The sequence below is a fragment of the Stegostoma tigrinum genome, chromosome 7, assembly GCF_030684315.1.
Source record: "Stegostoma tigrinum isolate sSteTig4 chromosome 7, sSteTig4.hap1, whole genome shotgun sequence".
In the NCBI taxonomy this organism is placed as follows: domain Eukaryota; kingdom Metazoa; phylum Chordata; class Chondrichthyes; order Orectolobiformes; family Stegostomatidae; genus Stegostoma; species Stegostoma tigrinum.
The window spans coordinates 37596122-37612777 of record NC_081360.1 but is presented as its reverse complement, the minus strand read 5'-3'; the positions used below and the strand labels follow the sequence as shown (position 1 = coordinate 37612777).

General features: G+C 40.5%; 1 protein-coding gene across 1 annotated transcript in view; it reads left to right on the top strand.

Annotated features, from left to right (window-relative positions):
* The window catches only part of LOC125454191 (collagen alpha-1(II) chain-like), a 163823-nt gene that overhangs the window by 93251 nt on the left and 53916 nt on the right, over positions 1 to 16656 (top strand). The window contains exons 19-28 of the mRNA XM_048534698.2: positions 1861 to 1914; positions 3530 to 3637; positions 6511 to 6564; positions 6673 to 6771; positions 6889 to 6942; positions 8244 to 8342; positions 8879 to 8932; positions 9026 to 9079; positions 10741 to 10794; positions 14029 to 14082. Of these exons, the coding sequence (XP_048390655.1) occupies positions 1861 to 1914; positions 3530 to 3637; positions 6511 to 6564; positions 6673 to 6771; positions 6889 to 6942; positions 8244 to 8342; positions 8879 to 8932; positions 9026 to 9079; positions 10741 to 10794; positions 14029 to 14082 (684 nt within the window). The remainder of the gene's footprint in view (positions 1 to 1860; positions 1915 to 3529; positions 3638 to 6510; positions 6565 to 6672; positions 6772 to 6888; positions 6943 to 8243; positions 8343 to 8878; positions 8933 to 9025; positions 9080 to 10740; positions 10795 to 14028; positions 14083 to 16656) is intronic.

The window sequence follows — 16656 nt, the reverse complement described above, 5'->3', positions numbered from 1 at the left end:
CCCGGTTAGAGGAGTAAGCATGGAGGCGGAGGCTGCGGAAAAATTGCTCGATGTCCAAACGTGACTGGTATCTGTTGATGTGTGGGTGGAGAGGCACAAAGGTGAGCCCATTGCTGAGGACTGACTGTTCATCTTCCATCAGAGGGAGATCTGGGGGGGATGGATAAAATTCGGCAGGGCTCAGTGTGGCTGTGTCCTCTGGGGCTGCTGGCTCTGGAGGTTGTGGGTGGAGCGACGTCGGCGTTGGCTGTGGGTGGAGTTACATTGATGGTGGGCGGAGTGCCGCTGGCGTTGACGGACTCCCTTGTCCGCTCCACACTCCCCTCCAACCCCACCACACCCGGCACATTCCCCTGCAAACGCAGGAAGTGCTACTCCTGTCCAACACCTCCTCCCTCACCCCTATCCCAGGCCCCAAGATTACTTTCCACATCAAGCAGATGTTCACCTGCACATCCACCAATGTGGGATACTGCATCTGCCCAGTGTGGCTACCTCTACATTGGGGAAACCAAACGGAGGCTTCAGGGCCACTTTGCAGACACCTCCACTCCATTTGCAATAAACAACTGCACCTCCCAGTCATGAACCATTTTAACACCCCCTCGCATTCTGTAGACGACATGTCCATCCTGGGCCTCCTGCAGTGCCATGATGATGCCACCCATAGGTTGCAGGAACAGCAACTCATACTCTGCTTGGGAACTCTGCAGCCCAATGGTATCAATGTGGATTTCACCAGCTTCAAAATCTCCCCTCCCCCCACTGTATCCCCAAACCAGCCCAGCCCGTCCCAGACTGCCTAACCTGTTCTTCCTCTCACCTATCCCCTCCTCCCACCTCAAGTCGCACCTCCATTTCCTACCTACTAACCTCATCCCGCCCCCTTGACCTGTCCATACTCCCCAGACTGACCTATCCCCTCCCTACCCCCCAAACATACCCTCCTTTCCACCTCTCTTCTCCTCTATCCATCTTCGGTCTGTCTCCCCCTCTCTCCCTATTTATTTCAGAATCTCCTCCCCCTCCCCATTTTCTGATGAAGGCACTAGGCCCGAAACGTCAGCTTTTGTGCTCCTAAGATGCTGCTTGACCTGCTGTGTTCATCCAGCTTCACACTTTGTTATCTTGGATTCTCCAGCATCTGCAGTTCCCATTATCTCAGGGTGCCATTAATCTACTTGATGATGCTCCTTGTATTGTACAGTCATGTATTTCACAGTTACAAAGAAGAGTTGTCAGCCACTTTGTACAGTGTTCCACAGTGAACAGTCGCTGAGCAACACCTTGCCTGCTTTTACCTGGTCCCAATGAATTTGCAGGTTGAAAGCATTCTGATGGCTGCCATGACAGTGGGCATTCCCCAGTGTTATGATATTGTCACTGTAATACCACATCAACAGCACACAAACAAAGCCATAGGTCTTTTGGTTATGATACTTCTGTATATTGACAAGGTTATCCATTGTTAATAATGTTTAGGCATGACAATCTGTTTATTTAGAAAGTGCTTTGTCATATATTAATGGGATGAATATACAAAATACTCAAGCTCAATTTGAATGTATTTCTAACTACCTTGCATCATTTGAAAGCACTCGGGTTTAAAATCGTAATGCAGTTCAGTATGCTTTAATGGAAAAAAAATTCTATGTTCCTCATCCATTCTTATTCACGTGTTGACTTTTACATTTTTCCTGACATCATTTTTGTAGAGATTGCCTGTAAATACATTATTTGCATTCAAAATGCAAAAATAATTCCTGATTCAGAATATAATTTCATCTGGCTTGTTTTGAAAAGAAGATTTTCTACCATTATCAATTTTGTTTTCTAATTGGAAGCTCTTCACTTTCTTAGGGCGAATATGGAAAACCTGGACCACAGGGAAACCCTGGCCCGAAGGGTGAATCTGTAAGTTTATTTATTTTGTACCTTCTTGTCTGAAATAAGGAAATAAATTGAAGAAACAAACTTTTGAATTGGGGCAAATTTTATTAGACTATTTGGTTCTGACTATTGCTATTTATGCCAATCCTGTTAGAATAATACAATAAGTTGGCAAATCTAAGTGGGCCTTGAATACCTTGTGTTTTAGTATGCCTTTTTATGAGTCTGCTTTTTTTGTAGTACAGCAGAAAATAGTCATTTAAAAACACACTGTTAAGCCACTTCAGATCTAATGATCTATATTTACATTTGTTCGGGGGAACAATCTGGCTGGGAGAGTGAATAGCTGTTCATGGAGACTATTACTTGTTAACAATTGGTGGTGTGTAATGGCAGACTATGTGATAACAAGATCTGGCGTGTGGAGTAGAGGACTAGGACATGCAAGAGTTCTGGCCCTAAAATTATTGAACTCGATATTGAGTCTGAAAGGCTGCTGGGTCCCCAAGTGGAAAACGAGGTTTTGTTCTTCCAGCTTGCATTGATCTTCATTGGAACACTGCAGAAAGCCTCAGATGTGTTAGCCAAGGATCAGGGTGATGCATTAAAGTGGCAGGCAGCTGAAAGTTCAGCGTCATTTTTGCAGGCAGAATGTACATGTTCTGTGAAGCGGTCACCCAGACTACACTTTGTTTCCCCAGTGTACAGGCGACCACATTGTGAGCAGTGAATGCAGTAGACTAGGCTGTGCGAAGTGCAGGTGAAGTGCTGCTTCACCTGGAAGGTATGTCAGGGCTCTTCGATAGTAGGGAGGGAGGAGGGAAATGGGCAAGGGCTACACCTGCGGCGGTTGCCGCAGATAGTAGCCTGGGGCAATGGGAGGGTGTTGGGTGTTGAAGAGTAGACCAGGGTGTCCTGGAAGGAATGGTCCCTGTGGAAGGCGGACAAGGGAGGAAAGGGGAATATGCATCTGGTGGTAGCATCTCATTGTAGGTGGCAGAAGTGACAGCTAATGGCCTTCTGGACATGGATGCTGGTGGAATGGTAGTTAATGAGAAAGGGAACACCGTCACTGTTGTGGGAGGGAAGAGCAGAAGTGTGGGAGGTCAGTCTGACCAGGTTGAGGGCCCTGTTAACAATGGTGCTGGGAAATCTGCACTTGAGGAAGAAAGTTGACATTTTGGAGGGTCCTTCAAAATTGGCCTCATTGGAACATATAGGACGGAGATGGAGGAATTGGGAAATAGAATGGAGTGTTTGCAGGAAGCAGGGTGTGAGAATGAATAGTGCAGGCAACTGCATGAGTCAGTGGGTTTATAGTAGATATTAGTGGCCAGTCTATTCCTAGAAATGGAAACAGAGACGTTGAGGAAGGGAAGGGAGGAGTCACAGATAGACCAGGTGAAATTGGAAGTGAAATCAGTGAACTATTCCAAATCCAATAAGCTGCCATGCTCATTTTAAAGCAGCTACCACGATGCGGTACATTACAAAGAAAAGAGATACGATCTCAGCTCTTACATCGGTGTAAAACTAAGCAAAATGCATATTGTTCACTCTCAAATAATCTACAAAAGAGTACACTAAATTGCTAAGATCTATTTCACACTTTAAGCATGTGCATTTCTTTTCCTGCTAGGGAACACTTGGAAATCCAGGTCCTCCTGGTCCCACTGGTGAAGAAGGTAAAAGAGGCCTCCCTGGTGAACCTGGGCCAGTTGGGGCAAATGGCATTCCTGGCGAGAGAGTAAGATAACATTGATGTCATACATTCTTTTCAATGGTAAATATGTAACAGCTGGTCCCAAGTTCTGGCCACCACACAGCATTTGATGAAATTGGAGCTTCCTATATAAGCGTCTATGTTCTTAAGATAGGTTGATATGCCTAGCTGCTGTGTATTTGTTAAAAGTATAGGGAACAATACACCAGAGATGTTTGTATTCCCTGGAATATAGAAGATTATGGGCTGACTTATCATATTTTAAGATGCTAACAAAACATATTATAAATAAAGCAACACTTTTTCTCTTGGTAAGATATTCTAAAGCTAAAAGTGACTAAAAATTAGAGCTAGGTATTGAGGGTAAAATTAAGAAATATTTCTTAATATGTAATATGTAATAGATGGTAGAAATTTGGAATTCACTTCATTGGCAGCATGTAATGCTGGATGAATTAATAATTTTATATTTAACATTGATACATTTATATTTCTGACAAAAAAAAAGTTACACAAAAGACAAAATCAAAAACACGACAAACTGAGCTACCTAGAAACAATGCACAGTTGGAAAATTCTTAAAACACACAGTAAATCAAACTTTTAACCTATTCCCCAACATATCTCTTTACAGCAATTCAAATCTAGAGAAATTGCAACTCTATATAAGTTTGACTTAACTGATTCTCCCCAGTTTACATCCTGCGAATTGTTGAATGGTTGACCATAAATGCTTCAAAATTCAGAGCTTAGGCTTCCTCACGTTTTGATAACCTGCAGATTTTTAAGCAACAAACAAAACAGAAGTTGCCGGAAAACTCAGCAGGTGTGGTAGCATCTTTGGACAGAAAACAAGTTAATGTTTCGGGTCCAGTGAACATTCTCAAGAAAGGTCACTGGACCTGAAACGTTACTTCTAATTTCTATCCAAAGGTGCCGCTAGAGCTGCTGACTTTTTCCAGCAACTTCTGTTTTTGTTTCTGATTTCCAGCATCCACGGTTCTTTTGGATTTCCGAGCAAATTCTCTTAGTCAATAAATTGCAACAGATAAACACACCCAACATTTTACTGTGTGGTGGAGCAGAATATAAAGTATGGCATTGGACAGGCTACAACCCTGGTACACTACCTCTGTTTACCCATCTTGTCTTTGTATCAATTGATACCCTTAACAGACAAAAATATAGCAATCTGTCTTGGAAACTTCAATTTACAAAGCCTTTTGGGGGAGAATTCTAAGATTTCAACTATTCCATGTCAGAAAATCTTTCCAGATTTCACTTCTAAATAATCTTGTTCTAGTTATATCAGGGTGTCCTTTGTGAATTCCTCCACCAGAGGAAACAGTTGTTCTGTATTTATTTCTAAATCATTCACAGGACAGAGCGAGGCCAGCAGTGATTGCTCATTCCTAATTGCCCAGAGGGCAGTTAAGAGCTAGCCACATTGCTGTGCATCTGAAATCGCATGCAGGCCAGTCCAGATGGCAGATTTCCGTCCCTAAAGGACAATGTTGAACCAGTTTGGTTTCACTGATAACAAAGTGTGGAGCTGGATGAACACAGCAGGCCAAGCAGCACCTCAGGAGCACAAAAGCTGACGTTTCGGGCATAGACCCTTCTGATGAAGAGTGTAGGCCCGAAACGTCAGCTTATGTGCTCCTAAGATGCTGCTTGGCCTGCAGTGTTCATCCAGCTTCACACTTTGTTATCTTGGATTCTACAGCATCTGCAGTTCCCATTATCATTGGTTTCACTGACTATGGTTTCACGGTCATCATTAGACTCTTAATTCCACATTCTCTATAGCAATCAAATTCTATCCTCTGCCATCGTGGGATTTGAACTCAGGTCGCTAGAACATTAGCTGAGTTTCCGGATTAATAGTCTAGCAATAATACCTCCAGTTGATTGCCTCCCATATATTTACCCTTCCAAATCCTTACATATTTTTAAAGATCTCACCCCTCAACTTTCTTAATTTATGGGACTACAAGTCATATCATCTAATATAAAACAAAGCTCTGCGGATGCTGGAGATCTGAAACAAAATCAGATGTTGCTGACAGAACTCAGCAGGTCTGTGGTTCTTTGATCTAGCCTGGCAGATCAGAACTGGTGAAGAGTCACCGGACACGAAATGGTTGCTCTGGTTTCTCCCTACAGATGAACTCAGACCTGCTGAGTTTGGCTAGAAACTTCTGTTTGTGCTTACTTTCGTCTAATCTGGCCTCACAAAGTAACTCAATAAACCCTGGTAAAACACTGTGAATCTGCTCTCCATCCACTGAAAGGGATTTCCTGAGTGTACCTGAAACATCCACAGGCACTACTGCAAATGTTAACCTACTCTAGTGGCTTCCACAAATCATCATCATGTACCCTCCATCGATTTCAGACTGGCTTTTTTTTTGATCTGTTCATAATTTTCCCAAGTGTTTAATCACTCCATTTCTAATGGTGATTCCAATAACTTTTCCACAATTGATATATTCATAATGTATTTTTGTGTAGTTATTTTAAAAATGAACAATAACTCTGATAACCAATACAATTCTTTTAATGCTCCTTTTTGAAACTCTAATTATGTCTTTGCATCCCTTTATTTCTTTTCATAACATTTTCAGTCAAACAAATTACCAATTTTCCATACCTATGTTCAACTTATTATAATATTACCTTATTGTAAAATATGCTTACAATATTACTACACAAGTGAAGCCACTTTTTAACAGGGATATGTTTGTTATATATCACACTAAATACTTGTACCATCCCAAATCATAAAGGCAGCACATTTAATTGTTGTTAATTATCTGTTTTATGGATTACTCTGGCTCAGTGGTATACATGTATTAATGATACGGGAGACGTAACTTTTCTGTTCCTCGTTCTAGGGGCTTCAGGGATTAAGAGGTGTCCCGGGTACAAGTGGCCCACCAGGTGAAAAGGTCACAAGATTTTGTTACATCTAAATTGAACTTTAATTTCTTTTTCTTGTTTTCATTTGGATAAATTTTTCTGAATATTTAATTCTGCACTAACTATTTTGTTAATAGGGTCCTGCAGGAGAAACTGGCGCACCTGGTCCCATTGGGCATAGAGGTGCTAATGGTGAACCAGGTCGACCTGGAGATGCTGGTATCCCTGGTCAAAGGGTAAGAAATAAGACTTTGTTAAAAGAAATAATAAAGAAAAAATGTTATGGAAGACTAATTTTAGTAACAACTTGCATTTGGTTCACTTGATTTCGCATTCCTTTTCTTTATATATAGGGACTTACAGGAAACCCAGGAAGCCCTGGTCCTGATGGTAAACCTGGACTACAGGTAATTTCAAGAAAGATAGTACTAGATAAAGAGCATTATTTTCCCAACTAATACCTAAATAATTATCTGCAAAACAAAGCTTCTTTTCATCTTGTTCGGTTTATAATTAATGAAAATATTGAAATCACCCAGCAGATTGCTCCCAAGTCTGTTAGAAAGCCTAATCCTCATAATAAGTTTGTAATGATGGAACAACACTAATCAATAGAGAATGATACAGTTATAAATCAGTAGTGCTACCAGTAAAATGGTAGGTAAAATTTCTATATGAATCTTCTGTACATTCCCATTAACTGTCAGAAATTGCACATTTTCTTTCATGTAAATGCGTATAGCTCTTTACCACCATCATCCTTCAGTTCAAATGACAAAAAGAGCTGATGCTGAATGACATAAATTGCCATTAATAAATTATTGGTTGAGTGGCTAGCTGAATCAAGTTTGCTCCCATCCATTCAGTTATTCTTGAGAAATAACTTACTTCTCTCCACATTAAGGATGGTTGTCATGTTGGAATTTATGAAGAAAAGGGTAAGGACAGATGTTAGCCTCAGAAACAAGAATAAGGAATTACCGTAATGAATAATGCAAACATATATGTAATAGTTGACAAGTCACCCGTTATTTAATTTATGGCCTTTCATCAGGGGGCTCAGCTGGTAGCTGTCATGGTGGATTAAAGTGAGAGTAACCGTAGCAATTTAACTTGAGCAATATCATGGTGGATTACCCCAAATATCATCATGCTGGCCTTGAACTCAGAGCGAGTAGTGGAGTGAAGTAATGGCTAGTTTTACATGACATTGCAAAGCGACACATCACACTAGAAGGGAGCACAGATTAGAGATGTGATACTACAGTGGAGCTCTACGATCTTGACTAGTGAGGCTTCAAAAGTAATAGCATTTGCTGGCAAATCACTCTTTATTCTGCACTCGTGCTTGATAATGTTATATCCAACTTTTGAATGATAAAACAGGAAATTATAGTACCCGAATATTGATGTTTGATGGGGAGGGAGCCCATTCATGTGAAAACTCATACACTTTAAATCTACATTATTTGGCAACTGTCAACATTCTGATCACAAATATCAGCTTGTTTCCTGGCTTTCTGTTCTACACTATCTGTTATGATGTATAAATGTTGATTATCTCTGCCTGTTGTTTATGAACAGTAATAATCATTTGTATGTACTTGGCAATGTTAATCTTCGTCTCCACTTTGTGCTTTTTTTAGACTGGTCTTCCCTTTGTTACATATGTTTGTGTATCCTTTACAATTTACATTTTCACTGATAGGGTCCTTCGGGAGATCGGGGCCCTTCAGGTCCACCTGGCTCACCTGGACAAAGAGGTTCCCCTGGTGTAATGGGGTTTCCTGGTCCAAGAGGGAATGATGTAAGTGCAAGTCATTTATAAAACATACCTGTTGTCATTCTTTCTGTTAGGTGCCATGCTTTGTTACATACAAGATGTATTATTATGCAAATGAAAACACAACTTTGGAGTCATGTCAGCAATAACATTGAAACCAATTGTGCCTGAACACCTTTAATTGGTGGAACTCTATTGCAGTTAAAAGCTCAGACTTTTTGAAAAATGTCTCCATGCAGTCAACAATGCCTCACAGATTCATATGGAATCTTCTAATGTCGGCAAGAAACTGGACACGTGAACATTGTTGCTTGATGCAAGACCACTGGAAAGCAATCAATAGATAGATTGCTCAAAGAACTAGCACAGTAGTGTAGGGTTGATTTGTTCTCTGTGCTGGAAGATTCTATTGTTGACTTTCTGAATATTAAAAATTAGGAAGCAGGAGAGCACACATACGCATGATTCTCATAAACTACCAGGACATTGTTGGGAATTGCAATTGAACCACATTTAAAATAATATTTTATTCTTTCTTCCCTTCACTCCCAACACACCAGGGACTACCTGGTAAAGCTGGTGAAAAAGGATTAATGGGTAACCGTGGTCCACAGGTATGCAAATGTTGCAAATATTTAATTTCATTCTATTGAAATTGCCAATTGTTAATTATGCAAACCTTATTAATACTTAAACTATATTGACAGGGTTTACCTGGAAAACCTGGATTAGTGGGCCCTCCAGGAATGCCTGGCAAAGCTGTAAGTATATTTCTGAATTCACGTTTTGAAACAAAAACAATCTTTCTCTATCTTAACCAGATTTATTTGAGCATTTCTTAACCTTGGTATATGACAATTAATATTTATCTATTGAATCTGATGTAAGAAACATTCATTTGACAACACTGACAAAACCACATTTATTGACCAACTCTTATGACAGGGCTTTTTCTTGTAATGATTATTCTAACCATTGATTGCTTTGTTAAGCCACCTCAGAATATAATACAATTAACTGTGGGAATAGAATTGCGTGTGAGTTGGGTCAGGGAAGATGCTTAAAGAAGTTTTACAATAATCTAGCTACCTTTTACAGTCAGTTGTCAACTAGTGCAAAAATTGATTGGTTCATTAACAAAGTTTTATGACTTGCCCTTGTAGGATTTAAGTTACTGGGGTATTTTTCTTGTACCTGTTGCCTTTATTAGCACAGAAATTGGATCATACCTGAATTGGGGTGTGAACTGATGTTGGCTATGCCATGAATCTAAACAGGGCATTGGTCTACCCAGTTTTTTTATTCTCACCCAAACTGTCAGCACTGGTTATCCCAAGACACATCTCTCTGGTTGTGGTTTGAGATGGAAGCCAAGCAATTGAGTGCATTTAAAACTGAAGTAGATACGTTCTTGATTAGTAAGGCGATCAAGGGTTACAGGGAGAAGGCAGGAGAATGGGGTTGAGAATCATATCAGCCATGATTGAATGGCAGATCAGTCTTAATGGGCTGAATTGCCTAATTCTGCTCATATATTGTATGGTCATTTGGCAAGGTTTTGGAAAGTTGGCACAGTGCAGATAAACAATGGCCTCAGCTGGTGATGGACCCAAGCTAAGGCCAGAAGAACGAGAAGTCAATGAGTATGCCAGGATGAGTGACAGCTGGGAGCGGCTGGCTGTGTTAATCAGGAGCCAAGATCAAAGTTGAGCAGCTTTACTTCTCCTGGCTCCTTATTAGAAGACTCTTTTTATTATTAGGAACTTTTACCCTGGTGGTCCCCAGTGTATCCTTTGGGAACCTTTCATCAGTTTGCACAGATTCAAAGTAGTCCTGAATGCAACATAGCAGCCATTTTCTGATTTGATTCAAAGCCATATATTAGACCAATTATGAACAGACTCAAAGACTAACATACCTGTTTCATTTAGGCACCAGGATGCCTTAACTGTGCATATTCTAGGATGGGATCAGATGGTGCAATATGACTGTGTGTTCAGCTCCGCCTAACTGACCTTTGTGCGTATTTTCTGCCGGCTCCATTCTTCCCTGGTACGCTTTGTTGGACTGAAGAAATTATTAATAACTGAAATCCACCATCAACCCCCAGCTCCAGCCACTGTTCTCCGAAATGGTCTCTATTTCTGCCAGTCTCCACAACAGTGGTAGCAGCTGATCAGATAAAGCTGAATGAAAATTCCATTGTTTCTTCACTTTTCTTTGATAGTTTCATGATATGGAGAATTCCAGTTTTTCTCTAGAGATTGTTTACGTGGAAAAGTGATTCTCAATTATGACAAGGAGATGAATTTTAATAAATAAACTCATCATTTATTGAATAGTATAAACGTGTTATTTGCTTTGAACAAATATATTCAGATAGTTCTTCTAAATATTTATGTAAATCTTTATCTTTTCTCAGGGTCCATCTGGTGAAAAAGGAGAGCCAGGTCTTCAAGGATTTCCTGGTCTTCAGGTACAAATAATTTGATTAATTAATCACAATCAGCAACTGATTCAGTTATTTTGTAAGCATACAATGTGATTTTAACTTCTATTTGTTGATAGACTTCCTTAGATCTGCCATTAAATGAAAAGCATGCACTATCTAGTTTACTATTGTTAAATGCACAGACAAAAGGTGAAAAATACTCTTCAGTTGAACAATAGTCCAAAGCATTGGAGATAATCAGATGTGGGCTAAGGGATGGGTTGTACTGTGGAAGAGTAGATTCTAGTAAGGTGTAAGATAGAAAGGTTATAAACCTCCTGGAAAAGGTAGATAAGCGTTAGGTACCGGTTCTGAGAATAGAGGAAAAGACCATGGCTACAGGTTGGCAAAAGAAAGCATGATCAGAGGTCAAAGAAGATAAAGAAAGAATATCTTTATTTACAAAATATCCTGTGCCAATCAATAGCAATCTTAAAGGTTTTAGTGTTAATCATTACTCTATCTAGTGACACACAACCAGCCCATGATTTCTTTGCTGGGTTGGAGCAGCAGTAAAAGGGAAAGGAAAAACAGTGGCAGGGTAGATGTGAACAGGAAAAAGAACAGTAGAGTTAGATGCTGAGGGAGAGCAGGGGAAATATGGGATTGGGACGATGAGATTGGTAATACAGAGAAGACAAGTTTAGAGTAGAGAAAAAAGGAAGAGAAAGCAGAGTGGATGGAGGGGAACAGGACAGGGAAGGGAAAAATTAGGTAGGAGAGAAGCACAGCTAAGGATACATCTCCTATTTTAAACCTGATAAATAATATTTTTGTCGCTCTCCAGGTTTAAATTTTAAGTACAAGGCCACAATATATTCTTTTTTAAAATACTAGATCATGAATTTACAAAACATTTCTTTTACCCCTTCTGGCTTTCAAAATAAAAAATAATTGATATGCATTGTACGGTGTGCCTTGATGCTAGAGGTTTCCAGGATCCCAGGCTGTGGGAGGGATACGCTTGAGATGGAGAAATGGAGCCGAGTTAAAACTGTGGTGTTTTGCTTTTGTATTTGTTAACTGATGATGTTTTAAGGTGAGCTAAAGCCTGATGTTAGTCGGGAGTGACGATGCCTCCCTTCTTCCTCCTCCTCCTCCCGAAATGTTGAAAACCTGTTAGCAGTGACTGAACCCTTGTGATTATAGAAGATGTAGACGGCCACAAGTCAAGAGATACTTTCTATAGAGTACTGTGTGTCCGAGCAGAGAAACAGTTCTTGGAGAGTGTTCTTCCATTCAGCACGGCTTTCTGTGTAGGAGCATAGTCGGAACCAGGAGCCACATGAAGATTGTGGAATTCTCGTCACCAAGTGCCCATCCTCTGGTCCATACAGTGGCTGGGAGATGCTGGAATCAGCTAACTAACTCAAGATAAAAGCATCAATGCTGCTTTCAAGTTAGCAGGAATTGCACCTATTTGGTAGCCTGTGTATAGCTGTACACTAACTGCATATTCAGGGAGTGGAATTCCTGTGCATCTCTCCACTGAGCTGTGATGTCTACAGCCATGTGCAGACAATTGATAGCTCCCTGGAAAGCTTCCTTCTGCTTCTGCCCGCTTTGAAAGAAAATAATGAAGTTCCCATTTCCCAATCTGACACAGTGACACAGTAAAATGAGATGCTATTGGTTCTAACCTGTAAGGAACCTGAGGCACAGAAATTTTGGTACATAGTAACCTTGACAGATACTGGCAATGCTGTGTCCACTCTGCTCTGTGGCAATGGGTGCCGCGCCAGAGGGCTGGCGCAATCCAGCAAGCGCCCTGTTAATGAAGTGTAGATATCTCAATCAGTGCCCCTAACTGGGAAGATGGTAGGAGAAATGACAATCTGAAGATACATGGCAAGTAGAGCCACCAATGGTGAGGCCTCCTCCTCCTTTGCACACACCTCCCCAAGTCAGCTACATCTACTCTACACCCCTGTCATGCTGCAGCCCAAAGATGCCTAGCTTTTATCAAGAAAGCAAGCTTTCTGTACTAAGACCTTCTCTGATCTGACTCTAAGAGCTTGTGAAAATTCCTCCAAAAGCACATCCGTGATTTTCGCAGCAAGGAAACAAAGCCAAAAGCAGTCCAATTGAAAGTTCGTGGTGATATCTTTAAACAGCACTTGGGGAGAAGTTCTGTTATGTGTGATTGAGAAGGTGTCCAAAATGGCAATCAGGCATCAAACCTAAATGATAGATGACTGACATTACATTTTATCCACTCTGCATCTTTTTCTTGCATCCATCAGGTGGCCATGCTATCACCCTTCATAAGATGACCGTCAGCATAGGTCACACTGTGTTGTCATAAGTGGGACCACTGTAATTTTTATCTTACTGCTGAAACCAGTGCCGCTGCACAATGTAGATTTTGGCCCTCCAGTCCAACTGGACTTGTGCTATGACAAAGAAAGAAGCTAACAATGCAATGGAATACTGTCACTTGACTCAAAGTGTCACAACTTATAGCTTTATCAACACAGAAGTCGTACTAATCAGTGAAGTCAATTTCCAGTGAATGCCTGTACATTCAAACCAGACTCCAGAAGCTCGAATGCAACATTTTGGGTTATATTTTCCTGCAATGTTGAAGGAGTGCTGCACTCTCCAAGGTGCAACCTTCAAGATTTACCATTCAATCCAGAAACCATCTGCTTCCTGCAATGAGTGAAAAGGATCCCACAACTTATTCAAAGAGGAGAAAGGAAGTTCACGTACGCTGTCCAATATTTACCCCTCAACTAACATAGCTAAAGCAATGATCTAGCAAGAGTTCATGGAATGTTATACAACCTTAGTGAGTATAAATTGATTGTACAATTTGTTATATTATAGCAGTGATTACCGAGGAACAAAGGAATAGGAGAGGACTACTTAGCTCCTTGTTGCTGCCATTCACTTACATTGTGGTTGGTCTACAAATTAACTGCATTCATCTATTTTGGTTCCATAATCCTTAACATCTTTGCTGAACAGAAGTCGTAACAGATACAAATTTGAAATTTGGAGACTTAAAAAGTATTTACATGTCTGTAAAGTACTTCGCAAAGTTCTGAGTCATGAATAAAGTTATATTGTGCAATCTTTATTTTGTGCACATTCCAGGAACACCTATAACATTATTAAGTCAGTATAAAATAATAATTGAGGTGTATATGTTATTTTATCATCAATTTTCATGAACTTGTGGATTTAACCATTATCCTCCATTTGGTTATTCATTAGGGTTTGAGTGGCACCACAGGTCCCCCTGGTGAAAATGGAAAACCTGGTGAGCCGGTAAGGTGTATAATTTCATTAATGCCTATATCAATCTTCACAGTTTTGATCAGGGTAGCCCTTGGCAATACATTATTAGATATATTGAAGTGAAATAATTTGTTGAACATAATTATTTACCCAAGAAGCAACTGGAAAATTACACAAAGATTTGTGACAAAAACAACTCCGGCTAATTCTGCAATGCCCAGACTCTAAAACAATGGAAATCATAGGTTTAGTTTTCACACTGCATTGCACAAATTTACTGGATATTTTGTGACACAGTTGCTAATGTCACACCCACGAAAAATGTAGATATGCTTATTGGATACACACCATAGTGAGGGGGTTTGTAGATGCTGGTGGTGTACCTGTTTTGAGCACTCATCTGCATCGGTATCACAGTTCTTGATTGAGTCCACACAAAAGCATCATATATTTACTAAAACTCTATGTATGATTAAACAGAAATTGCTGAAAAATCTCAGCATATCTGGCAGCCTCTGTGCTGAGTTAAGTTGCAGTTAATTCAGATTTGTATTAAAGGCAGCATAGGTTGAATAGTTATCATCAATACTTCACACCCGCAAGTAATTAGCTGGTAGTAAGGTTATTACTGCAGCAAGGAAAATGATGAAGAGGATAGACACTAGTTTTCTTAAGATAGAGGTTGTTGTCTCTTGGTCGATGAGGTTTTTTATGTTTTGCTGAGATTTGTCTTTTGATTGAAGTTTAATGTAGAAGAGAGATATTAAGTTATCCCAGGGCAGTGTTTTGAGCAATAAGCTAACACTGCATTTTTGAGCAAAATGTTTGTTTATGCATATTTTCTGGTTAGATTGCCTAAGGTGCAGAAATGGCTTTTAGCAGAGTGATGTCCTCTTCCTGTTGGAAGTGGGCAATCAGGGAGCATTTTAGTGTTCGTGTAAACTATGTCAGCAGGAAGCGTGATTAGTTGGGAATGCTGTCTAATTTCATGGATCGATTAGAGCAACAGTTAGAAGCAATAAGGAATTCCCTGCCTGCCAATGTAGTGAATGCAGCCCCATTAGGAGCATTTAAACAGTCCTTGGATAAACAAATGGATGATGTGTAGAGGGATGGGCTTAGATTGGTTCACAGGCCGGCACAACATCGGGGGCCGAAGGGCCTCTCCTGTGCTGTATTGTTCTATGTTCTGTGTACAATAGCCAGGGATGTGATGGATGGCAATTTCACGAAGGTGGGGCCACCACAGATACAGTCAGGTTGATGGATTAACTCTGGGAAATGTAGGAGAGGCAGGCAAGTAGTGCAGGATTCTTCTGTGGCCATCCCCATATCATGTATGCTGCTTTGGAAAATGTCAGGGATGATGGTCTCTCAGGGACAGCCATATTTCTGGTACCCTGTAAAGAGGGGTATATCAGTTTCTAAGTGATCGATTGTGACAGGTGACTGTGGTCGGGGGCGCAGATGTACCTTTCTGCAGCCAACGTTAAGACATCAGAATGGTGTGTTGCCTTCCTGGTACTAGGATCATGAATTTATTGGAGAGGGTGCAGTATATCCTGAAAGGACAGAATCACCAGCAGGAGGTCATTGTACATGTTGGAACCAACAGCATAGGTAGAGAAAGGGATGAAGTCCTTCAGAGAAAATGCAGAAAATTAGGCAGGAAGTTTAAAAGTAGGTTCTCTAATGTGGTAATAACTGGATTTCTCCCAGTGCCATGTGCTAGTGAGAGTCGGAATAGGACGATTGAGCAGATGAATGTGTGGCTAAGGAGCTGGCGTACATGCACCAACAGGTTCAAGAACAACTTCTTCGCTGCCTTTGTTAGACTGATGAATGGACTCTAACTTCAATCAATGCTGATCTTGTGAATGTTGATCCTGCATGGTGCCTTTGTCTACGCTTTTATTTCACTCTATGACCTATATGTCCTTGCTTACTGTGATCTGCCTACACTGCTCACAAACAAAGCTTTTCACTGTACTTAGGTACACGTGACAATAAATCAAAATCAAATCAAATCAAGTAAGAGGCAAGGATTTATACTTTTGGAGATAGTAAGAACTGTTGATACTGGAGTCAGCGATAACACAGCGTGAAGCTGGAGGAACATAGCAGGCCAGGCAGCATCAGAGGAGCAGGAAAGCTGACATTTTGTGTTGGGACCCTTCAGAAAAAGAAATTGAAGAAGGGTCCCAACCCAAAACATGAGCTTTCCTGCTCCATTTTATGCTTTTGGATCTTTGGGATCTTTTCTGGGCTAGAAGTGACCTGTATAAGAAGGATGGGTTGTACCTGAATTGGAAAGGTACAAATATCCTGGCGGGGAAGTTTGATGGTGCTACTCAGGAGGCTTTAAACTAGTAAGGATGGGTGTTGGGATCAAAAGAGATAGTGAGAAAAGAAATAAGTCTGAGGCTGTTACAGTAGATAAGAGGAGTAAGTTAAAGAGTCAAGGTAAGCAAGAGCAAGAGAGAACAAAGTATGATTGATAAATTAAACTGCATTTATTTCAATTCAAAAGGCCTGACAGGTAAGGCAGATGAACTAGGAGCATAGTTGAGAATGTGGGACTGGAATACAATAGTTACGACAGAA